Here is a 26,133-nt window from a genome sequence, read left to right as displayed (position 1 = left end):
ACACGCTCTCTGACCTCACTCAGGGGCTTGACTTGTTACTTGTACAAAGTTATGTACAACTATTATCTCTTATGGCTCCTAAATTCATGTCCCACTCTTAACAAAAACACTTTCATAATGTTTCATGTTTAATGCTCAACGCATGGGATGGACACTTTCCAAGTTATAGTATTTCCTGTATAATATATTTTTTTTACATCACAAAATAACAACCAAAATGTCATTAGTGTTCTTTAGATCGCCTCTGACCATTCCCCATGTTCAATGTTAGAAATATTTAGTCGGGAAAAGTATGTGAAACAAAGTCACATTCCTCTGGTGAACATTGGAGAGAGATGCTAACTGTTGATTTACAACAGGGTGTGAGGTGTTAACCCCTACCAGTCCCTCCTCCCCCCCTCTGCGGGTGAAAGGGGGTTTGGTTGAAGTTATTTATTGAAAAGCTGATCTGACCTACAGTGGGGCAAAAAAGTATTTAGTCAGCCACCACTTGTGCAAGTTCTCCCACTTAAAAAGATGAGAGAAGCATGTAATGTTCATCATAGGTACACTTCAACTATGACAGACAAAATGAGAAACAAAATCCAGAAAATCACATTGTAGGAATTTTTATGAATTTATTTGCAAATTATGGTGGAAAATAATTATTTGGTCACCTACAAACAAGCAAGATTTCCGGCTCTCACAGACCTGTAACTTCTTCTTTAAGAGGCTCCTCTGTCCTCTGAATCTGCAATAGGTAAGCAGCTTGGTTTGAAGAAATCAACTGTGGGAGCTATTATTAGGAAATGGAAGACATACAAGACCACTGATAATCTCCCTCGATCTGGGGCTCCACGCAAGATCTCACCCCGTGGGGTCAAAATGATCACAAGAACGGTGGACCTAGTGAATGACCTGCAGAGAGCTGGGACCAAAGTAACAAAGCCTACCATCAGCAAGGGCATTGAAGATGAATTGTGGCTGGGTCTTTCAGCATGACAATGATCCCAAACACACCGCCCGGGCAACAAAGGAGTGGCTTCATAAGAAAGAAACATTTCAAGGTCCTGGAGTGGCCTAGCCAGTCTCCAGATCTCAACCCCATAGAAAATCTTTGGAGGGAGTTGAAAGTCCTTGTTGCCCAGCAACAGCCCCCAAACACCACTGCTCTAGAGGAGATCTGCATGGAGGAATGGGCCAAAATACCAGCAACAGTGTGTGAAAACCTTGTGAGACTTACATAAAACGTTTGACCTTTGTCATTGTCAACAAAGGGTATATAACAAAATATTGAGGTAAACCTTTGTTTTTGACCAAATACTTATTTCCCACCATAATTTGCAAATAAATTCAATAAAAATCCTTTTTAGTAGATTGGCTATGACGTTTCAACCAAATCTCCTAGTGTTTCAGGATTTTTTTTTTCATTTTGTCTGTCATAGTTGAAGTGTACCTACGGTTATTCTACTTAGTGGTGTTTTTCTTACGGCGCTATCCTAAGTTGATAACTACATGATAAGGTATTACCAGCATGCGTGTTAACCATCAGAAGAGTGTTTTAGAGATTCCCTTCCACTGAGTGACTACTAACTGCTCTGTCGCTGTTATCAAGGGCTATTCAAATTGTTAGGTCTCAAACTTTCTTACTGACTGTGGCTGGACTGGCCGTTGCTGGCATTGATACTAGTATCCAAGGAGACCAGCTAAGCTACCAATTTATTCCATAATGTTAACCTACACATGATTAGAGCATTTAAATAGTTGCAATGTAGTTGAGACTATGCATGGCAAGGAAGGGTTATTGTAATTTTTTTTTGGGGGGGGCGCAAAGTCCACTGGACTTCTTTTATGACCTGTGTGGGACACCTCAGTGATATGTCAGATGTATCCTAAGGTTATCCCCATTGAGGGGCTTGTCCACTCCTCTCTGTTCTCGTGGGGAAGTTTACAACTTGACTTGTTTCCTGATCAGGCAGCCTCGCACAGCGCTGCATGTAGCCTCGATCCACCCCCCACTGGCCTTGATGAGGCATATCATGAGGGGACCTCCCCACCAGCAGTTGGTGTTGGTGTCCGTGGCACAAATGAAAAGATTGTGCCCTTTGTACGAGATGTCAGCAGCTGCATTTTTAGTAGATTGCCTATAACGTTTCAACCAAATCTCCTAGTGTTTGTGCTTCAAAACGCCCAGTGGCTGTCGTGGCCTGCCATTCACCACAACATCTGCATGTGGCAACCGTTCCAGTACCTGCGAACCGAGACAAGGATATCTTTCGGCAATATTGCAGTGTTTCACCAGCTGGAGTCACCAGGTCACTGGTGGGACTGACACCGTTAGTTTTATTGTAGGGGGTTTCAGTCCCCCTCCTAGCAGAAAGCGTATCATCGGAAGCAGAGTCCACTCTGAAAGTTGATGCTTTGTTTCCTGATACGCTTGTGGAAGTGTTTGAAGAACAAGATAAGTTAATCTTAGCTATGGTATCGCATGATTCCAAGGAGGAGCGAAGTTGCTCACTCACATAGACTATTGTTTTCAAGATTGTGAGCCAACATTCTATCTGGTTTGCTGATTTAATGTGACGAGATATCGTCATATCTGCTTGAGTCAGATTCTGCACCAAGCGGTTGCGAAATGTCTTTTTCCCAAAGGGTCCTCTCAACAGATGCTCCCTGTGTATGACTGTGTTGCAGCCAGCGTTAGGAGAGGACAGTGTGGTCAGTGGAGACAGCACGGTTACCTGTGACCACAATTGGTTGTTTTTCCAATCCATCAGAGAAACCAAACGATCCATCAAGTGTGCTCCAAGTAGCATGTGTTCAGTGTTGAGGCTGGTAACATACACAGGGTGAATAAGCGAAACATCTTGGAAGTATAGTTTTAGAGTTAGTCGGATTGTGAAAGGCGATGTAGTCTGAGTTAACCCTCAAAGTTTGTCTTATCGTTCTGTCCTTAACCAACGTTTAGCTGGATTCACAGCACTTTTGAGATCATTGTCAAGCCCGAATCAATTAGCGCATCATGGGTTAAGCAGTCTTTGAGTTGCGTTTTGTGGTCATATTCCCCACAAAGTGGAGTGATTGTTCGCAATGGCGTAATGTATCATTTTTCTTCATGGTGAAAACAGATTGACTTATCAGAGTTTGAGTGGAGTTGGCTATTGCGATGTTGTTTACATTGTGCGTAGCAACATTTGTATCTGAGTCTATAGTCAAAGCCTGTGGGCTTGTTTCTTGATCGAGCGGGCCCTGGATAGAGTGTTGAGTGAGAGCGGGGTAATTTAATAGTTTTGGTCCTCGCTAGTCATGGTGACTTATGTTTTTCGTCTTTCTCAAATGTTGCTGCTTCTGTATTTCTCTTAGCAGAACGTCTTGAGAGCATCGGTCTACAATTTGTTCGTCATTGAAGCCTTTTGACCCTTGTGCCCTGACACCTTGTGTGGGTTGGGTGCAGGAAAGTAGCTGTTTTGTCATCTGACTTGGTCATTGTGTTCATTAACTGATCGTCTTTGGTCTGCAGCATTTGGACTGGAACATTATTGCTTGGACTGTTGTTCATCAAAACAGCATACATGTTATCAATTTGCCCGCCCCTGTTTCTAGCGAACTCGCCCAATTTATATAGATTTGCTTGTCATATTTATTTTTGGCTAAATCAGTTGTTCCTGTAAAATACAATTTTGTTCCTGTAGAAGATGATTTTGTTCAAGAGTTTGTGCTTGTTCGTCATCATAAGTTTTTGCCATTTCTTTACATTTTTCAGTTCCAAAATGCAGTTCCTCATCAAGCAGTATCTTTTCCTTTTCTGCTTTTGGCATTAGTTTCCTGGTTCTCTCCACCTGTCCCTTCATCTCAACCGTTTCCTGCTCGTGCTTCTGCTGTGCACTGTGGAACTTGACCGATGTCAGTCTCTTCTGGTGGCCATACCTCAGGGCTAAATTCGAGAGAACCTTACAAGGCCTGCGCCTGTTGTTTTTTTTTGGCGTCTGTTTTTGGCATTTCTACAGTTTTTTTCAGTTATTGCATTGTGATCTAACATTCTCAGCTCTTTGGCAAAATGTGGTGATTTCAGCAATCATCCTTTCCATGGGTGAGGGTTCACTAATTAGCAGGGGAATGGGGGCCAACACCTCTGATAGCTTGCTCATCATTATTATTCTTCTTAGCGATTTGATTAGCTGTTCAGCATTCTTATGGCTTGGGGACATTTTGGTCCTAGACTTGGCGCTCTGGTACCGCTTGCCATGCGGTAGCAGAGAGAACAGTCTATGACTGGGGTGGCTGGAGTCTGATAATTTTTAGGGCCTTTCTCTGACACAGCCTGGTATAGAGGTCCTGGATGGCAGGCAGCTTAGCCCCAGTGATGTACTGGGCCGTATGCACTACCTTCCGTAGTGTCTTGCGGTCGGAGGCTGAGCAGTTGCCGTACCAGGCAGTGATGCAACCCATCAGGATCTTTTTAGTTTCCTGTGGGGGAATAGGCTTTGTCGTGCCCTCTTCACGACTGTCTTGGTGTGTTTGGGCCATTCTAGTTTGTTGGTGATGTGGACACCAAGGAACGTGAAGCTCTCAATCTGCTCCACTGAGAATGGGGGCATGCTTGGTCCTCCTTTTCCTGTAGTCCAAAATCATCTCCTTTGTCTTGATTACGTTGAGGGATAGGTTGTTGACTATATCTCTCTCACTATTACTCAATGCCTAGGTTTACCTCCAATGTACTCACATCCTAGCTTACCTTTGTCTGTACACTATGCCTTTAATCTATGCTATCGTGCCCAGAAACCTGCTCCTTTTACTCTCTGTTCTGAACGTGCTAGACGGCCAGTTCGTATAGCATTTAGCCGTACCCTTATCCTACTTCTCCTCTATTCTTCTGGTGATGTAGAGGTTAATCCAGGTCCTGCAGTGCCTAGCTCCACTCCCACTCCCCAGGTGCTCTCATTTGTTGACTTCTGTAACCGTAAAAGCCTTGGTTTCATGCATGTTAACATTAGAAGCCTACTCGCTAAGTTCGTTTTACTCACTGCTTTAGCACACTCTGCCAACCCGGATGTCGTAGTCGTGTCTGAATCCTGGCTTAGGAAAACCACAAAAACCCTTAATCTCCATTGCTAACTATAGCATTTTCCGTCAAGATAGAACTGCCAAAGGGGGCGGTCTTGCAATCTACTGCAAAGACAGCCTGCAGAGTTCTGTATTACTATCCAAGTCTGTACCCAAACAATTCGAGCTTCTACTTCTAAAAATTCACTTTTCCAGAAACAAGTCTCTCACTGTTGCCGCTTGCTATAGACCTCCCTCTGCCCCCAGCTGTGCCCTCGATACCATATATGAATTGATTGCCCCCCATCTATCTTCTGAGCTCGTGCTACTAGGTGACCTAAACTGGGACATGCTTAACACCCCGGCCATCCTGCAATCCAAGCTTGATGCCCTCAATCTCACACAAATTATCAATGAACCTAAGAGGTACAACTCCAAATCCGTAAACACGGGCCGGGGTATCCTGGAATGACATTGACCTCATCCCGTCAGCAGATGATGCCTGGCTTAAATAAGCACGCCCCATCCAGACCTGTCTGCCCTTGAGAAGCACAAAAACATCCTGTGGCGTTCTGCATTAGCATCGAATAGCCCCCGTGATATGCAACTTTATTTCCCACCATAATTTGCAAATAAATTCAATAAAAATCCTTTTTAGTAGATTGGCTATGACGTTTCAACCAAATCTCCTAGTGTTTCAGGATTTTTTTTTTCATTTTGTCTGTCATAGTTGAAGTGTACCTACGGTTATTCTACTTAGTGGTGTTTTTCTTACGGCGCTATCCTAAGTTGATAACTACATGATAAGGTATTACCAGCATGCGTGTTAACCATCAGAAGAGTGTTTTAGAGATTCCCTTCCACTGAGTGACTACTAACTGCTCTGTCGCTGTTATCAAGGGCTATTCAAATTGTTAGGTCTCAAACTTTCTTACTGACTGTGGCTGGACTGGCCGTTGCTGGCATTGATACTAGTATCCAAGGAGACCAGCTAAGCTACCAATTTATTCCATAATGTTAACCTACACATGATTAGAGCATTTAAATAGTTGCAATGTAGTTGAGACTATGCATGGCAAGGAAGGGTTATTGTAATTTTTTTTTGGGGGGGGCGCAAAGTCCACTGGACTTCTTTTATGACCTGTGTGGGACACCTCAGTGATATGTCAGATGTATCCTAAGGTTATCCCCATTGAGGGGCTTGTCCACTCCTCTCTGTTCTCGTGGGGAAGTTTACAACTTGACTTGTTTCCTGATCAGGCAGCCTCGCACAGCGCTGCATGTAGCCTCGATCCACCCCCCACTGGCCTTGATGAGGCATATCATGAGGGGACCTCCCCACCAGCAGTTGGTGTTGGTGTCCGTGGCACAAATGAAAAGATTGTGCCCTTTGTACGAGATGTCAGCAGCTGCATTTTTAGTAGATTGCCTATAACGTTTCAACCAAATCTCCTAGTGTTTGTGCTTCAAAACGCCCAGTGGCTGTCGTGGCCTGCCATTCACCACAACATCTGCATGTGGCAACCGTTCCAGTACCTGCGAACCGAGACAAGGATATCTTTCGGCAATATTGCAGTGTTTCACCAGCTGGAGTCACCAGGTCACTGGTGGGACTGACACCGTTAGTTTTATTGTAGGGGGTTTCAGTCCCCCTCCTAGCAGAAAGCGTATCATCGGAAGCAGAGTCCACTCTGAAAGTTGATGCTTTGTTTCCTGATACGCTTGTGGAAGTGTTTGAAGAACAAGATAAGTTAATCTTAGCTATGGTATCGCATGATTCCAAGGAGGAGCGAAGTTGCTCACTCACATAGACTATTGTTTTCAAGATTGTGAGCCAACATTCTATCTGGTTTGCTGATTTAATGTGACGAGATATCGTCATATCTGCTTGAGTCAGATTCTGCACCAAGCGGTTGCGAAATGTCTTTTTCCCAAAGGGTCCTCTCAACAGATGCTCCCTGTGTATGACTGTGTTGCAGCCAGCGTTAGGAGAGGACAGTGTGGTCAGTGGAGACAGCACGGTTACCTGTGACCACAATTGGTTGTTTTTCCAATCCATCAGAGAAACCAAACGATCCATCAAGTGTGCTCCAAGTAGCATGTGTTCAGTGTTGAGGCTGGTAACATACACAGGGTGAATAAGCGAAACATCTTGGAAGTATAGTTTTAGAGTTAGTCGGATTGTGAAAGGCGATGTAGTCTGAGTTAACCCTCAAAGTTTGTCTTATCGTTCTGTCCTTAACCAACGTTTAGCTGGATTCACAGCACTTTTGAGATCATTGTCAAGCCCGAATCAATTAGCGCATCATGGGTTAAGCAGTCTTTGAGTTGCGTTTTGTGGTCATATTCCCCACAAAGTGGAGTGATTGTTCGCAATGGCGTAATGTATCATTTTTCTTCATGGTGAAAACAGATTGACTTATCAGAGTTTGAGTGGAGTTGGCTATTGCGATGTTGTTTACATTGTGCGTAGCAACATTTGTATCTGAGTCTATAGTCAAAGCCTGTGGGCTTGTTTCTTGATCGAGCGGGCCCTGGATAGAGTGTTGAGTGAGAGCGGGGTAATTTAATAGTTTTGGTCCTCGCTAGTCATGGTGACTTATGTTTTTCGTCTTTCTCAAATGTTGCTGCTTCTGTATTTCTCTTAGCAGAACGTCTTGAGAGCATCGGTCTACAATTTGTTCGTCATTGAAGCCTTTTGACCCTTGTGCCCTGACACCTTGTGTGGGTTGGGTGCAGGAAAGTAGCTGTTTTGTCATCTGACTTGGTCATTGTGTTCATTAACTGATCGTCTTTGGTCTGCAGCATTTGGACTGGAACATTATTGCTTGGACTGTTGTTCATCAAAACAGCATACATGTTATCAATTTGCCCGCCCCTGTTTCTAGCGAACTCGCCCAATTTATATAGATTTGCTTGTCATATTTATTTTTGGCTAAATCAGTTGTTCCTGTAAAATACAATTTTGTTCCTGTAGAAGATGATTTTGTTCAAGAGTTTGTGCTTGTTCGTCATCATAAGTTTTTGCCATTTCTTTACATTTTTCAGTTCCAAAATGCAGTTCCTCATCAAGCAGTATCTTTTCCTTTTCTGCTTTTGGCATTAGTTTCCTGGTTCTCTCCACCTGTCCCTTCATCTCAACCGTTTCCTGCTCGTGCTTCTGCTGTGCACTGTGGAACTTGACCGATGTCAGTCTCTTCTGGTGGCCATACCTCAGGGCTAAATTCGAGAGAACCTTACAAGGCCTGCGCCTGTTGTTTTTTTTTGGCGTCTGTTTTTGGCATTTCTACAGTTTTTTTCAGTTATTGCATTGTGATCTAACATTCTCAGCTCTTTGGCAAAATGTGGTGATTTCAGCAATCATCCTTTCCATGGGTGAGGGTTCACTAATTAGCAGGGGAATGGGGGCCAACACCTCTGATAGCTTGCTCATCATTATTATTCTTCTTAGCGATTTGATTAGCTGTTCAGCATTCTTATGGCTTGGGGACATTTTGGTCCTAGACTTGGCGCTCTGGTACCGCTTGCCATGCGGTAGCAGAGAGAACAGTCTATGACTGGGGTGGCTGGAGTCTGATAATTTTTAGGGCCTTTCTCTGACACAGCCTGGTATAGAGGTCCTGGATGGCAGGCAGCTTAGCCCCAGTGATGTACTGGGCCGTATGCACTACCTTCCGTAGTGTCTTGCGGTCGGAGGCTGAGCAGTTGCCGTACCAGGCAGTGATGCAACCCATCAGGATCTTTTTAGTTTCCTGTGGGGGAATAGGCTTTGTCGTGCCCTCTTCACGACTGTCTTGGTGTGTTTGGGCCATTCTAGTTTGTTGGTGATGTGGACACCAAGGAACGTGAAGCTCTCAATCTGCTCCACTGAGAATGGGGGCATGCTTGGTCCTCCTTTTCCTGTAGTCCAAAATCATCTCCTTTGTCTTGATTACGTTGAGGGATAGGTTGTTGACTATATCTCTCTCACTATTACTCAATGCCTAGGTTTACCTCCAATGTACTCACATCCTAGCTTACCTTTGTCTGTACACTATGCCTTTAATCTATGCTATCGTGCCCAGAAACCTGCTCCTTTTACTCTCTGTTCTGAACGTGCTAGACGGCCAGTTCGTATAGCATTTAGCCGTACCCTTATCCTACTTCTCCTCTATTCTTCTGGTGATGTAGAGGTTAATCCAGGTCCTGCAGTGCCTAGCTCCACTCCCACTCCCCAGGTGCTCTCATTTGTTGACTTCTGTAACCGTAAAAGCCTTGGTTTCATGCATGTTAACATTAGAAGCCTACTCGCTAAGTTCGTTTTACTCACTGCTTTAGCACACTCTGCCAACCCGGATGTCGTAGTCGTGTCTGAATCCTGGCTTAGGAAAACCACAAAAACCCTTAATCTCCATTGCTAACTATAGCATTTTCCGTCAAGATAGAACTGCCAAAGGGGGCGGTCTTGCAATCTACTGCAAAGACAGCCTGCAGAGTTCTGTATTACTATCCAAGTCTGTACCCAAACAATTCGAGCTTCTACTTCTAAAAATTCACTTTTCCAGAAACAAGTCTCTCACTGTTGCCGCTTGCTATAGACCTCCCTCTGCCCCCAGCTGTGCCCTCGATACCATATATGAATTGATTGCCCCCCATCTATCTTCTGAGCTCGTGCTACTAGGTGACCTAAACTGGGACATGCTTAACACCCCGGCCATCCTGCAATCCAAGCTTGATGCCCTCAATCTCACACAAATTATCAATGAACCTAAGAGGTACAACTCCAAATCCGTAAACACGGGCCGGGGTATCCTGGAATGACATTGACCTCATCCCGTCAGCAGATGATGCCTGGCTTAAATAAGCACGCCCCATCCAGACCTGTCTGCCCTTGAGAAGCACAAAAACATCCTGTGGCGTTCTGCATTAGCATCGAATAGCCCCCGTGATATGCAACTTTTCAGGGAAGTTAGGAACAAATATACACAGGCAGTTGGGAAAGCTAAGGCTAGCTTTTTCAAACAGAAATTTGCATCCTGTAGTACTAACTCAAAAAGTTCTGGGACACTGTAAAGTCCATGGAGAATAAGAGCACCTCCTCCCAGCTGCCCACTGCTCTGAAGCTAGGAAACACTGTCACCGACGATAAATCCACTATAATTGAGAATTTCAATAAGCCATGCTTTCCACCTGGCTACCCCTACCCCAGTCAATTGCCCGGTACCCTCCACAGCAACTCGCCAAAGCCCCCACCATTTCTCCTTTACCCAAATCCAGATAGCTGATGTTCTGAAAGAGCTGCAAAATCTGGACCCCTACAAATCAGCCGGGCTAGACAATCTGGACCGTCTCTTTCTAAAATTATCTGCAGAAATTGTTGCAACTCCTATTACTAGCCTGTTCAACCTCTCTTTCGTATCGTCTGAGATTCCCAAAGATTGGAAAGCTACCGCGGTCATCCACCTCTTCAAAGGGTGTGACACTCTAGACCCAAACTGCTACAGACCTATATCTATCCTACCCTGTCTTTCTAAGGTCTTCAAAAGCCAAGTTAACAAACAGATTACCGAGAATGTTCGAATCCCACCTGACCTTCTCCTCTATGCAATCTGGTTTCAGAGCTGGTCATGGGTGCACCTCAGTGACGCTCAAGGTCCTAAACAACATCATAACCACCATCGATAAGAGACATTACTGTGCAGCCGTATACAGCTGTCAATCACCACATTCTTATTGGCAGAATCACCAGCCTTGGTTTCTCAAATGATTGCCTCGCCTGGTTTACCAACTACTTCTCTGATAGAGTCCAGCGTGTCAAATCGGAGGGCCTGTTGTCCGGACCTCTGGCTGTCTCTATGGGGGTGCCACAGATTTCAATCCTCGGGCCGACTCTCTTCTCTGTATACATCAATGATGTTGCTCTTGCTGCTGGTGGTTCTCTGGTACACCTCTACGCAGACGACACCATTCTGTATACTTCTGGACCCTCTTTGGACACTGTGTTAACAAACCTCCAGACGAGCTTCAATGCCATACAACTCTCCTTCCATGGCCTCCAGCTGCTCTTAAACGCAGGGAAAACTAAATGCATGCTATTCAACCGATCACCTGCTCGCCTGTCCAGCATCACTACTCTGGACGGCTCTGACTTAGAATACGTGGACAACTAAAAATACCTTGGTGTCTGGTTAGACTGTAAACTCTCCTTCCAGACTCACATTAAGCATCTCCAATCCAAAATTCAATCTAGAATTGGCTTCCTATATCGCAACAAAGCATCCTTCACTCATGCTGCCAAACATAACCTCGTAAAACTGACTTCGGTGATGTCATCTATAAAATAGCCTCCAACACTCTACTCAACAAACTGGATACAGTCTATCACAGTGCCATCCGTTTTGTCACCAAAGCATCAAAGCATCCTTCACTCATGCTGCCAAACATAACCTCGTAAAACTGACTTCGGTGATGTCATCTATAAAATAGCCTCCAACACTCTACTCAACATACACTACCCACCATTACGACCTGTGCTTTCTCGTTGGTTGGCCCTCGCTTCATACGCGTCGACAAACTCACTGGCTAGAGGTTATCTACAAGTCTCTGCTAGGTAAAGCCCCGCCTTTTCTCAGCTCACTCGTCACCATAGCAGCACACTCTCGTAGCATGCGCTCCAGCAGGTATACTTCACTGGTCACCCCCAAAGCCAATTCCTCCTTTGGTCATCTTTCCTTCCAGTTCTCTGCTGCCAATGACTGGAAAGAACTGCAAAAATCACTAAAGCTGGAGACTCATATCTCCCTCACTAGCTTTAAGCACCAGCTGTCAGAGCAGCTCACAGATCACTTCACCTGTACATAGCCCATCTATCTACCTACCTCATCCCCATACAGTATTTATTTATTTATTTATCTTGCTCCTTTGCACCCCAGTATCTCTACTTGCACATTCATCTTCTGCACATCTACCATTCCAGTGTTTAATTGCTATATTGTAATTACTTCGCCACCCTGGCCTATTTAGTGCCTTAACTCCCTTATCTTACCTTATTTGCACTCACTGTATATATACTTTTTGTTTTATTTTGTTCTACTGTATTATTGACTATGTTTTGTTTATTCCATGTGTAACTCTGTGTTGTTGTATGTATCGATTTGCTATGCTTTATCTTGGCCAGGTCGCAGTTGCAAATGAGAACTTGTTCTCAACTAGCCTACCTGGTTAAATAAAGGTGAAATAAAAAAATACAACCGGCTGGTATAGAGATTCTGGATGGCAGGGCCTCAAGGATGTACTGGCTATACGCACTTCCCTCTGTAGTGTCTTGCGGTCAGATGCCGAACAGTTGCCATTCCAAGCAGTGATTCAGCCAGTCAATATGCTCCTAATGGTGCAGCTGTAGAACCTTTTGAGGATCGATATAGGAAGCCAATTCTAGATTGAATTTTGGATTGGAGGGCCCGGTTCTTGTACCCTCTTCATGGCTGTTTTGGTGTGTGTTGACCATGAAATATCTTTAGTGATTTGGACACAGAGGGACTTGAACCTCTCAACCTGCTTCACTACAGCCCCGTCAATGTGAATTGGAGCATGCTTGGCCCTCCGTTTACTGTAGTCCACGATCAGCTTCTTAGTCTTGCTGAAGTTGAGGGAGAGGTTGTTGTTCTGGCACCACACTGCCAAGTCTCTGACCTCCTCCCTAGAGGCTGTCTTATCGTTGCTAATGATTAGGCCTACCACTGTTGCGTTATCATCAAACTTAATGATGGTGTTGGAGTCTAAATGGTGCTGGCCGTTTTATGGGCTCCGTTCTGCGATGATCTTAAAAACATTTTTTAATAATGTTTCCCCCATCATTCTCTATGACCAAAAATGTCTTCTGGACATCAGAACAGTGATCACGAACCTCAATTTGGATGAAGAATTCTACTTCAATGACAGGACATACTGCTCACATGGGACCAGGCCATTATCCCCGACACTCAGAAGCGGAAAATATGGTAATGTAAGGCCGACGTGGGGGCAGCCTGATAAAACTATGTGTAACGGCGTTCTTCGTTTGTCGAAAGAGAGTCGGACCGAAATGCAGCGTGGTGGTTACTCATGTCTTTAATGAAGAAAAAAGTGATACATGAAATAACTTATAAACACAAAAACAACCAAACGGAACGTGAAACTTATTACAGCCTATCTGGTGAACACTACACAGAGACAGGAACAATCACCCACGAAATACAAAGTGAAACTCAGGCTACCTAAATACGGTTCCCAATCAGAGGCAACGAGAATCACCTGACTCCAGATTGAGAACCGCCTCAGGCAGCCAAGCCTAACTAGACACACCCCTAAACAAGCAATCCCAAATCCTATAAAACCCCAATACGAAACCAAACACATAAACCCATGTCACACCCTGGCCTGACCAAAATATATAACGAAAACACAAAACACTATGACCAAGGCGTGACACTATGGTGGTGTTCTATTGGCAAATGTACACTTACTGGAGAACGAACTAGACAAACCCCTTTCCAGACTATCCTATCAACGGGACCTGAAAAACTGTAATATCCTATGCGTCAAGGACAGCAGTTGCGCAATCTCTAATTTTAAGTAACTATCGAGATTCTGCTTGCCTGAGTTAGAATACCTCCTGATAAGCTGTAGAACATACTATTTACCAATAAAGTTTATATCTATATTTTTCGTAGCTGTATACTGACCACCACAAACCGATGCTGGCAGTAAGACCAGACTCCTAATGGCTGGTGATTTTAATACAGGAAAACTGAAATTTCTATTCCATTTATCATAATATGTGTATTGTGCATGTCTTCTTGTTTTTGTATTTTCGTGTTTGCTGTGCTCCCGCCTTGATTGATGTATCGTGTCACTAACGCCTTGCTGCTTTTGTAATGCAGGGCTCCCTTGTATAAGAGACATTTCCCCCTGCTTAAATAACAGTTAAATATCTAAAATAACTACATTATCTCTTTCTCCTTTAGTATTGAGAAGTACATTCCAGGCATGGCATTCCTTTTGGGGTTTTACCAGAAACATGCCACAAATGCCAAACATGAAGTTTCTGCATCAGTTGTTGCAGCAACAGCAGGCAGCATTGCTACAACGATCAAGCTTCCTGATGTGGGTAATACACTAACATTGGTTATAAATCTGTTTTTTATCCATAGTATAATTTCTAAGACTCACTTTATAAAATGTTATAATGGCTTATAGAAAAAGATACGTTCATAAATGCTTTATGAATTGTTATAAATGTTAACCATTTAAATGTAATTCTAATTGTTATCCATTGTAATAAGGGTTACACGATTAATACAATTGTTGCATGCTCAATATCCATATAGTAAGAAGCTGCGATATTTTGAAACACCCCTTCTGTAACATTTTTTTTTTATTTTGATTTATTGTTCATCTTTTGGCCACTTCCCAGTCCCAATCCCACACACACCAAACCCCACTCGAGCAAATAGTTCCTTGTGCTCGAGATTCACTCTGCATGCATGGACTAAAAAACAGCACACACTCAACACATTTTTCCAAACAAGCTTACCACTTTGCTTCTTAATATAAAATCCAAATGTTTTTTATATTATTACAGTGGCTTGCGAAAGTATTCACCCCCCCTTGGCATGTTTACTATTTTGTTGCCTTACAACCTAGAAATAAAATTGAGTTTTGGGAGGGATTAGTATCATTTGATCTACACAACAAGCCTACCACTTTGAAGATGCTAAATATTTTTTACTGTGAAACAATTAAGATTAAAAAAACAGAAAACTTGAGTATTCATAACTAAAGTCAATACTTTGTAGAGCCACCTTTTGCAGCAATTACAGCTGCAAGTATCTTGGGGTATGTCTATATGCTTGGCACATCTAGCCACTGGGATTTTTGCCCATTCTTCTAGGCAAAACTGCTCCAGCTCCTTCAAGTTGGATGGGTTGCACTGGTGTACAGCAGTCATAAAGTCATACCACAGATTCTCAATTGGATTGAAGTCGGGGCTTTGACATGGCCATTCCAAGACATTTAATTTTTATGGCTTGGGGGCAGTATTTCAACGTCTGGATGAGAAGCATGCCCAAAGTAAACTGCCTGTAACTCAGGCCCAGAAGCTATGATATGCATATAATTGGTATATTTGGATAGAAAACAGTCTAAGGTTTCCACAACTGTTAAAGTAATGTCTGTGAGTATAACATAACTGATATGGCAGGCGAAAACCTGAGGTAAATCCATCCAGGAAGTGGGATTTTTTACCTAATGGGATAGGACCCAGATTGCAGTTCCTATGGCTTCCACTAATGTCTTTAGACATTGTTTCAGGCTTGTTTTTTTTAAATGAAGAAGAATGAGAGCTGGTTAGTGAACTGAGTCAGTGGACTGAGGAAGAATGCAGAGTTGGTTTGTGCCGGTTACTGAGTAAGCACCCTTTGTTGTTTTTCCTTTCTATTGAATACGCTATTGTCCGGTTGAAATATTATCAATTATTTAGACAATTGACAACCTGAGGATTAATTATAAACATCGTTTGACATGTGTCGACAAACTTTTTCCGGTACTATTAGGATGTATTTGTCTGCATTTTTTGACCGCCTTTGAGCCAGTGGATTACTGAATAAAACGTGCAACAAAACTGAGTTTTGGGACATAAAGATGTACTTTATTGAACAAAACAAACATTTGTGTAGCTGGGACTCTGTTGACTGCAACCATATGAAGAACTTCAAAGGTAAGTGATACATTTTTTCGACATTTCTGACTTTTGTAATTCCTTTACTTGGTTGTAAAATGTTTGTATGGTTTTGTATACGGGGCGCTGTCCTCAGATAATCACATGGTATGCTTTCGCAGTAAAGCCTTTTTGAAATCTGATAAAGCGGCTGGATTAACAAGAAGTTCATCTTTAAGCCGGTGTATAACACTTGTATTCTTTTATGAATGTATATGACTAGTTCTGTATTTTGAATTTGGAGCTCTGCAATTTCACCGGATGTTGTTGAGGTGGGTTGCTAGAGGAACGGCTGCACCAGAAAGGTTAAATGTTTCCCCTTAAACCACTTGAGTGTTGCTTTAGCAGTATGCTTAGGATCATTGTATTGCTGGAAGGTGAATCTCCCTCGCAGTTTTAAATCTCTTGAAGACTGAAACATGGTTCCCTCAAGAATTTCCCTGAATTTAGCTCCATCCATCATTCCTTCAATTCTGACTAGTTTCCCTGTCCCTGCCGATGAAAATCATCCCCACAGCATGATGCTGCCACTACCATGGGATGGTTTTCGTGGGGTGATGAGAGATGTTGGGTGTGCGCCAGACATAGCCAGCAGAATACCAGACATTTGCCAGCAGCACACCACCCTGCTGGCTTGCTTCTGAAGCTAAGCAGGGTTGGTCCTGGTCAGGCCCTGGATGGGAGAACAGATGCTGCTGGAAGTGGTGATGGAGGGCCAGTAGGAGGCACTCTTTCCTCTGGTTTAAAAACAAATGTCCCAATCCCCCAGGGCATTGATTGGGGACACTACCCTGTGTAGGGTGCCGTCTTTCGGATAGGACGTTAAACGGGTGTCCTGACTTTCTGAGGTCATTAAAGATCCCATGGCACTTATCGTAAGAGTAGGGGTGTTAACCCTGGTGTCCTGGCTAAATTCCCAATCTGGCCCTCAACCCATCACAGTCACCTAATAATTCCCCTGTCATGCCCTGGCCTTAGTATGTTGTGTTTTCTTTATTATTTTGGTCAGGCCAGGGTGTGACATGGGTGATTTATGTGTCTTGTCTTGTCTAGGGGTTTATTAGATTTATGGGGTTGTGTTTAGTAGAGTTGTCTAGGAAAGTCTATGATTGCCTAGAGTAGTTCTCAATCAGAGGCAGGTGTTTATCGTTGTCTCTGATTGGGAACCATATTTAGGCAGCCATATTCTTTGGGTATTTTGTGGGTGATTGTTTCCTGTCTTTGTGTTTGTTGCACCAGATAGGGCTGGTTCGTTTTTTTCACGTTTCTTGTTTTGTATATTGTTCTATTTCCATCTTTCATTAAAGATGTATAAAGATAACCACGCTACGTTTTGGTCCTCCTCTCTTTCACTATTCCCCAGGTTGTTGCTGCAAATGAGAACGTGTTCTCAGTCAACTTACCTGGTAAAATGAAGGATAAAAAAAAATTGCATTTTTCTTTGATGGCCAAAAAGCTAAATTTGAGTCTCATCTGACCAGAGTACCGTCTTTCATATGTTTTTGAAGTCTCCCACATGCCTTTAGGTGAACACCAAACATGTTTGCTTATGTTTTTTCTTTAATAACCTGTTTGGGCAGGGGGCAGTATTTTAGGTTATACATCAGTTAAAAGCTGAAATTATTTTTCATCTAACTGCTTTGTCCGATTTACAATAGGCTTTACTGCAAAAGCATGCCATGCGATTGTTTGAGGACGGCGCCCCACATCAAAATATTTTTCAACCAGCACAGGCTTCATAAAATCAGGGGGCAGCATTTTCACTTTTGGATAAATGGCGTGCCCAATTTCAACTTCAACTTATTATTAGTAGATCTGGATAGAAAACACTCTGAAGTTTCTAAAACTGTTTGAATCATGTCTGTGAGTATAACAGAACTTATGTAGCAGGCAAAAACAAATTGAGGTCTCTGTCTGTTCAGTGAATTCTCATTGGGAAACGATATTTCTTAGGCACTTGTTTGCAGTTGCTACCGCTTCCACTGGATGTCACCAGTCTTTGGAATTTGGTTGAGGTTATTATTTTGTGCAATGAAGACGTACGGCCATCTAGGAAATGGGTAACACTGTTGAGAGTTGCGTAAGACTTGAAAAGTAGTGTTGGTTTGTTGTGTTCCTGTATTGAACACAGACCCGTCTTCAATTTGATAGATTATTAATGTTGAAAAATACCTAAAGTTGTATTACAAAAGTAGTTTGAAATGTTTTGGCAAAGTTTACAGACAACTTTTGAGATATTTTGTAGTGATGTTGCGCAAATTGGAAGCTGTTTTTTTCTGGATCAAACGCGCCAAATAAACTGACATTTTGGATATATATGGACGGAATTAATTGAACAAAAGGACCAATTGTGATGTTTATGGGACATATTGGAGTACCAATAAAAGAAGCTTGTCAAAGGTAAAGCATGATTTCTATTTGATTTCTGCATTTTCTGTAGCGCCTGCAGGGTTGAAATATGCTACTCTCTTTGTTCACTGTTGTGCTATCATCAGATAATAGCTTCTTATGCTTTCGCCGAAAGCCTTTTTAAAATCTGACATTTTGCCTGGATTCACAACGAGTGTAGCTTTAATTTAGTATCTTACATGTGTGATTTAATGAAAGTTAGATTTTTATATCATTTTATTTGAATTAGCCGCGCTGCATTTTCCCTGGCTTTTGGCCAAGTGGGACACTAGCGTCCCCTATCCTAGAGAGGTTATTAACCAACTCTGACTCCCAGTACCAAAACTCAAAATTTGTCCTCGTTTGGGAAGAAACAAGCCTGAAACCTTGAACAAAGACTGTTGACATCTAGTGGAAGCCATAGGAATTGCAATCTGGGAGCTGGAATTGCATATGCCCTATAGCTTTCCATTGTAAGAGCATGGGCTATCAAAAAGAAAATGTTCGGGTTGGTTTTTCTTTGGATTTTCTGCTACCATATCAATTGTGTTATATACAGGCCAGTACCAGCGGTGGAGTATATCAGCATTGTTAGTTCAACAGCGTGTTTTTAACCAGAGAGAAAAAGGATATATTCTACAATAATTGGTGAATGTACCATTTCAATTTGTTCCTACTCTGTCCCAACCATCTCCTCCCTTACTTCGGCTGTCATGCCAAAGAAAACAGAATTCCAAGTGCTCGCTGTTTTGCAACAATGCAATTAGAATGATCAATCAATCAAATGTATTAATAAAGCCCTTCTTACATCAGTTTGTCACAAAGTGCTGTACTGAAACCAAGCCTAAAACCCCAAACAGCAAGCAATGCAGGTGGAGAATCACGGTGCCTTGGAAAAACTCCCTAGATAGGCCGGAACCTAGGAAGAAACTTAGAGAGGAACGAAGCTATGAAGGGTGACCAGTCCTCTTCTGGCTGTGCCGGGTGGAGATTATAGCAGAACATGGCCAAGATGTTCAAATGTTCATAGATGACCAGCAGGGTCAAATAATAATAACAACAATGGTTGTAGAGGGTGCAACAGGTCAGCACCTCAGGAGTAAATGTTAGTTGGCTTTTCATAGCCGATCATTCAGAGTATCTTTACTGCTGTCTTTAGAGAGTTGAAAACAGCAGGTCTAGGACAAGGTAGCACCTCCAGTGAAAAGGTCAGGGTTCCATAGCAGCAGGCAGAACAGTTGAAACTGGAGCAGCAGCACGACCAGGTGGACTGGGGACAGCAAGGAGTCATCAAGCCAGGTAGTCCTGAGGCATGGTCCTAGGGCGCAGGTCCTCCGAGAGTGAGGGAGAGAGAGAGAGAAAGAAAGAGAAAAAGTGAGAGTATACTTAAATTCACACAGGACACTGGATAAGAGGATAAATACTTCAGATATAACAGACTGACCCTAGCCCCCGACACAAACTATTGCAGCACAAATACTGGAGGCTGAGACAAGAGGGGTTGGGAGACACTGTGGCCCTCCGACGATACCCCCGGACAGGACCAAACAGGCAGATAGAACCCCACCCACTTTGCCAAAGCACAGCCCCCACAACCCTAGAGGGATATCTTCAACCACCAACTTACTATCCTGAGACAAGGCCGAGTATAGCCCACGAAGATCTCCCCCATGGCCCGACCCCAAGGGGGGACGCCAACCCATACAGGAAGATCACGTCAGTGACTCAACCCACTCAAGTGAAGTGGCATGGAAGAGCACAAGTAAGCCAGTGACTCAGCCCCTGTAACAGGGTTTGAGGCAGAGAATCCCAGTGGAGAGAGGGAAACCGACCAGGCAGAGACAGCAAAGGTTGCTCCAGTGCCTTTCCATTCACCTTCACACTCCTAGGCCAGACTACGCTCAATCATAGGACCTATTGAAGATATGAGACTTCAATAAAGACTTAAAGGTGGAGACCGAGTCTGCGTCTCTCACATGGATAGGCAGACCATTCCATAAAAATGGATCTCTACAGGAGATAGCCCTGCCTCCAGCTGTTTGTTTATAAATTCTAGGGACAGTAAGGAGGCCTGCGTCTTCTGACTGTAGCGTAATGGGAGGTATGTACGGCAGGACCAAAATCAGAAAGATAGGTAAGGAGCAAGCCCATGTAATGCTTGTGGGTTAGCAGTAAAACCTTGAAATCAGCCCTAACCTGAAGTTAATTTAGTTCTTTATCCGGGTAGCTGGAAAGTAGAGCATTGCTGTAGTCTAACCTAGAATTGACAAAACCTTGGATACATTTTTCAGGATAATCTTTGGGCAAAAATATTGAAATTTTTGCAATGTTACGTAGATGGAAAAAGCTGTCCTTGAAACAGTCTTGATATGTTAGTCAAAAGAGAGATTAGGGTCCAGAGTAACGCTGAGGTCCTTCACAGTTTTATTTGAGAGAACTGTAGAACCATCAAGATTAATTGTCAGATTCAACAGAAGATCTCTTTGTTTCTTGGGACCTAGAATTAGCATCTCTGTTTTGTCCGAGTTTCAAAGTAGAAGATTTGCCGCCATCCACTTCCTTATGTCTGAAACACAGGCTTCCAGGGAGGTCAATTTTTGGGCTTCACCATGATCATTATAATGATCATCCATTTCTATGATTCCAAAAGTTTACTGAAGTGTTTTGATCTACACTGAACAAAAATATAAACGCAACATGTAAAGTAAAATAAAAGATCCAAGAATGTTCTATATGCACAAAAAGCATATTTCTCTCAAATGTGTTTACATCCCTGTTAGTGAGCATTTCTCCTTTGCCAAGATAATAAATCCACCTGACAAGTGTGGCATGTCAAGAAGCTAATTAAACAGCATGATCATTACACATTAACATTGTGCTGGTGACAAATAAAGGCCACTTTAAAATGTGAAGTTATATCACACAACAAAATGCCACAGATATTTCAAGTTTTAGTCACAGATACCTTAAAAAATTTCCCTCACAATGGGCCTCAGGATCTTGTCACAGTATTTTGGTGGATTCAAATTGCTATCGATAAAATCCAATTGTGTTTGTTGTCCATAGCTTATGGAGCGTGCAATTGGCATGCTGACTGCAGGAATGTCCCCAGAGCTGTTGCTAGAGAATGTAATGTTAAATTCTCTATCATATACCGTCTCCAACGTTGTTTTAGAGAATTTGGCAGTACATCCAACCGGCCTCACAACCGCAGATAATGTGTATGACATCGTGTGGGTGAACGGTTTGCTGATGTCTGCCAAATTTTCATTGTGAACAGAGTGCCCCATGGTGGCGGTGGGATTATGGTGTGGGCAGGCATAAACTACAGACAATGAACACAATTACTTTTTGTCAATAGCAATTTGAATGCACAAAAATACCGTGACGAGATTCAGAGGTCCATTGTGAGGCCCATGTTTTTAAGGTATCTGTGATCAACAGATGCATATCTGTATTCCCAGTCATGCGAAATCGATAGATTCATTAGACACTAATCTATTTCAATTGACTGATTTCTTCATTTTCAGTAAAGTCTTTGGAATTGTTGTGTTAATATTTTTGTTCTGTATATAATCCCAAAGTAAAATTGCAATTCGATTTGTTGCCAATATTGTGCTGCCCTAATTGTAATACAAAATACATGCTTACTATTTATTAATATTCTTTATGCATGCTCATGGCCTTTATTATAAAGTGTTTCTAGCTGTTGTTGGTGCTTTTCTAATAGTATGTTTTTGTCATTACATCAGTTGACAGTATATCATCAGGCGATCGCTATTCCAATCCAAGTGACCGATTTTGAGGACGGTCAACAGTTCATGGGAAACTCAACATTGGAGATGCATAAAGAACTATAAGGTAAATTACAATAATTGTTTTTGGGTTGAAAAAAAGGTATACTGAGCTCAATTTATAAATGTGCAGGTGACATTTATATACTTGATATGGATTGTTCTTAACGCCCCATTATTCCCCCGTATTACTTCATTGGTGTTGTGCTCAAAACATCAGGGGCCTTTGTTTTTTAGCATAAAGGTTATGAATCATGTTGATTGTTTTACTAGTCTTACCATTGCCATTGTGTACTGCAGAAGGACAACTAAAGGAACAGAAATCCATGACCATGCAGTGAATCTTTTCATCAGCAATGAGGCTAATGGCATACATAGACATTTCTAAAAAGTGAAGATCTGGAGAAGGCAGACCATAAGTCTTATTTGTACAATACGTGTTTTTGTGTTAAACTTTAATTTGGATATCATATCTGAAATCAATATTTTCAAAAATCTACCTTCTTTCACTTGAAAGTTTGCCTATTGATGTGAAATAAAATGGTAATCTGCATCATTCAAATTCTTTGAACATTCATTATTTGAAAGAATGTCGGTTTCATGAATATGTAAACATTCCCAAAATGTTGAATCAAAATGAGATCCCAAAATATAACTAGAATATTTGAATCCATTTTATGAAATGACACATATGGAATCATGTAGTAACCAAAGAAGTGTTAAATAAATCTAAATATATTTTAGGATCTTAGATTCTTCAAAGTAGTCACCCTTTTCCGGGTGGCAGCGTAGCCTAGTGGTTAGAGCGTTGGACTAGTAACCGGAAGGTTGCAAGTTCTAACCCCTGAGCTGACAAGATACAAATCTGTCATTTTGCCCCTGAACAGGCAGTTAACCCACTGTCCCTAGGCCGTCATTGAAAATAAGAATTTGTTCCTAACTGACTTGCCTAGTTAAATAAAGGTTAAAAAAGACAGCTTTGCACACTCTTGGCATTCTCTCAACTAGCTTCACCTGGAGTGCTTTTCCAAAAGTCTTGAAGGAGTTCTAAAAAAAATTGCTGAACACTTGTTGGCTGCTTTTCCTTCACTCTGCGGGCCAACTCATCCCAAACCATCTCAGCAGCAAACCAGATGGGATGGCGTATAGCCGTAGAATGCTCTTGTAGCCGTGCTGGTTAAGTGTGCCCTAAATTCGAAATAAATCACAGACAGTGCACTCCCACACCATTACACTTCCTCCTCCATGCCTCACGGTGGGAACCACACATGCGGAGGACATCCGTTCACCTATGCTGCATCTCACGAAGACACGGCGGTTCGAATCAAAAATCTCAAATTTGGACACGTCAGTCCAAAGAACAGATTTCCACCGGTGTAATGTCCATTGCTCGTGTTTCTTGGTCCAAGCAAGTCTCTTATTTTATTGGTTTCCTTTAGTAGGGGTTTCTTTGAAGCAATTCAACCACGAAGACCTGATTCACGCAGTCTCCTCTGAATAGTTGATTTTGAGATGTATCTGTTACTTGAACTCTGTGAATTATTTATTTGGGCTGCCATTTCTGAGGCTGGTAGCTCTAATGAACTTATTCTCTGCACCAGAGGCAACTCTGGGTCTTCCTTTCCTGTGGCGGTCCTCATGAGAACCAGTTTCATCATAGCGCATGATGTTTTTTGCGACTGCACTTAAAACTTTCAAAGTTAATGAAATTTTCCGAATTGACTGACCTTCATGTCTTAAAGTAGTACTGTCATTTCTCTTTGCTTATTTGAGCTGTTCTTGCCATAATATCAACTTGGTATTTTACCAAATAAGGCTATCTTCTGTATACTACCCTTATCTTGTCACAACACAACTGACTGACTCAAACGCAGAAGGAAAGAAATTCCACAAATTAACTTTTAACAAGGCACACCTGTTATTTGAAATGTCGTCCAGGTAACTAATTCATGATTAATTTGGTTGAGAGAATGCCAGGAGTGTGCAAAGCTGTCATCAAGGCAAAGTGTTGATACTTTGAAGAATTTCAAATATAAAATACATTTATATTTGTTCAACCCTTTATTTGGTTACTACATGATTAGTCTGGGTATCCATTTGATTAGCTGTGAAGCAGTTTTATGGCTTGAGGGTAGAAGCCTTTTGGACCTAGACTTGCTGCTCCGGTACTGGTTGCCATGCTGTAGCAGAGAGAACATTTTATGACTAGGGTGTCAAATCAAATCAAATTGTATTAGTCACGTGTGCCGAATACAATAGGTGTACCTGTTGTACCTGACAGTGAAATGCTTACTTACGAGCCCCTAACCAACAATGCAGTTAAAACAAATATGGATGAGAATAAGAAATTAAAGTAACAAGTAATTAAAGAGCAGCAGAAAAATAACAATAGTGAGAATATATACAGGGGGGAACCGGTTCAAAGTCAATGTGCGGGGGGCACCAGTTAGTTGAAGTAATGTGTACATGTAGGTAGAGTTTTTAAAGTGACTATGCATAGATGATAACAACAGAGAGCAGCAGCGGTGTGAAGAGGGGGAGAGGGTGGCAATGCAAATAGTCTGGGTAGCCAATGGTTAGGTGCTCAGAAGTCTTATGGCTTGGGGGTAGAAGCTGTTTAGTCCCAGGGTCCTTAGCTTATTGATGAGCTTTGAGGGCACTATGGTGTTGAACGCTGAGCTGTAGTCAATGAATAGCATTCTCACATAGATGTTTCTTTTGTCCAGGTGGGAAGGGGCAGTGTGGAGTGCAATAGAGATTTCATCATCTGTGGATCTGTTTGAGAGGTGCGCAAATTGGAGTGGGTCTAGGGTTTCTGGGATAATGGTATTGATGTGATCCATGACCAGCCTTTCAAAGCACTTCATGGTTAACGATGGGAGTGCTACGGGTCGTTATTCATTTAGGCAGGTTACCTTAGTGTTCTTGGGCACAGGCACTGTGGTGGTCTGCTTAAAACATGTTGGAATTACAGACTTGGTCGGACAGGGAGAGGTTGAACATTTCAGTGAAGACACTTGCCAGTTGGTAAGCGCATGCTCGCAGTACACATCCTGGTAATCCGTCTGGCCCTGCAACCTTGCAAATGTTGACCTGTTCAAAGGTCTTGCTCACAACGGCTAAGGCGAGTGTGATCACACAGTCATCCGGAACACCTGGTGCCATCATGCATGTTTCAGTGTTGCTTTGCCTCAAAGCACGCATAGAAGTAATTTGGCTCGTTTGGTAGGCTTTTGTAACTGACCAGCTCGCGGCTGGGCTTCCCTTTGTAGTCTGTAATAGTTTGCAAGCCCTGCCACATCCGACGAGTGTCTGACGAGCCGGTGTAGTACGATTCAACTACTCATTCATTGCAGCTGCAGTGCTGGCTGTGAAGTACAATTCAATCTTAGTCCTGTATTTACGCTTTGCCTGTTTTGATGGTTCATCTGAGGGCACAACAGGATTTCTTATAAGCGTCCGGGTTAGAGTCCAGCTCCTTGAAAGCAGCAGCTCTACCCTTTAGCTCAGTTCAGTGCAGATGTTTCCTGTAATCCATGGCTTCTGGTTGGGTTATGTAAGTACGGTCACTGTGGTAACTACGTCATCGATGCACTTATTGATGAAGTCTGTGACTGATGTGGTATACTCCTCAATGCCATCGGATGAGTCCCGGAACATATTCCAGTCTGTGCTAGTAAAACAGTCCTGTAGCTTAGCATCTGGGGAGGCAAGTATCCTAGTGGTTAGAGCATTGGACTAGTAACTGGAAGGTTGCAAGATCAAATCGGCCGTTCTGCCCCTGAACAAGGTAGTTAACCCACTGTTCCTAGCCCATCATTGAAAATAAGAATTTGTTCTTAATTAACTGACTTGCCTAGCTATTCAGTAAAAATATCTGAGTCATTTGTCAACTTCTGTATTAAGCGAATCACTGAGCAATGCTATTCCAATATTCCTCATCCTAATATTTACACTACCATTCAAAAGTTTGGGGTCACTTAGAAATGTGCTTTTCTTTCAAAAACAAGGACATTTTTTGTCTGTTAAACCATGATCAGAAATACAGTGTAGACATTGTTAATGTTGTAAATGACTGTTGTAGCTGGAATGGCAGATTATTTTAGGGAATATCTACATAGGTGTACAGAGGCCCATGATCAACAACCATCACTCCTGTGTTTCAATGGCACGTTGTGTTAGCTAATCCAAGTT

At 42.5% G+C, this 26,133-nt stretch overlaps 1 protein-coding gene across 2 annotated transcripts in view; it reads left to right on the top strand.

Annotated features, from left to right (window-relative positions):
- The window catches only part of vtg3 (vitellogenin 3, phosvitinless), a 45,574-nt gene extending 23,073 nt beyond the window's left edge, over positions 1 to 22,501 (top strand). The window contains exons 26-28 of one of the 2 annotated variants that reach the window (XR_004204735.1): positions 14,007 to 14,149; positions 21,898 to 22,006; positions 22,240 to 22,501. Coding sequence is in view for 1 of the 2 variants with exons in the window: in XM_020455451.2 (XP_020311040.2) it covers positions 14,007 to 14,145; positions 21,898 to 22,005 (247 nt within the window). In the remaining variant the exon portion in view is untranslated. The remainder of the gene's footprint in view (positions 1 to 14,006; positions 14,150 to 21,897; positions 22,007 to 22,239) is intronic. The other variant, XM_020455451.2, reaches the window with a different exon arrangement.
- Positions 22,502 to 26,133: the final 3,632 nt, after the last annotated feature.

The sequence above is a fragment of the Oncorhynchus kisutch genome, linkage group LG21, assembly GCF_002021735.2.
Source record: "Oncorhynchus kisutch isolate 150728-3 linkage group LG21, Okis_V2, whole genome shotgun sequence".
In the NCBI taxonomy this organism is placed as follows: Eukaryota; Metazoa; Chordata; class Actinopteri; order Salmoniformes; family Salmonidae; genus Oncorhynchus; species Oncorhynchus kisutch.
The sequence above is the reverse complement of the archived record's forward strand: the minus strand, read 5'-3'. Positions and strand labels throughout refer to the sequence as shown.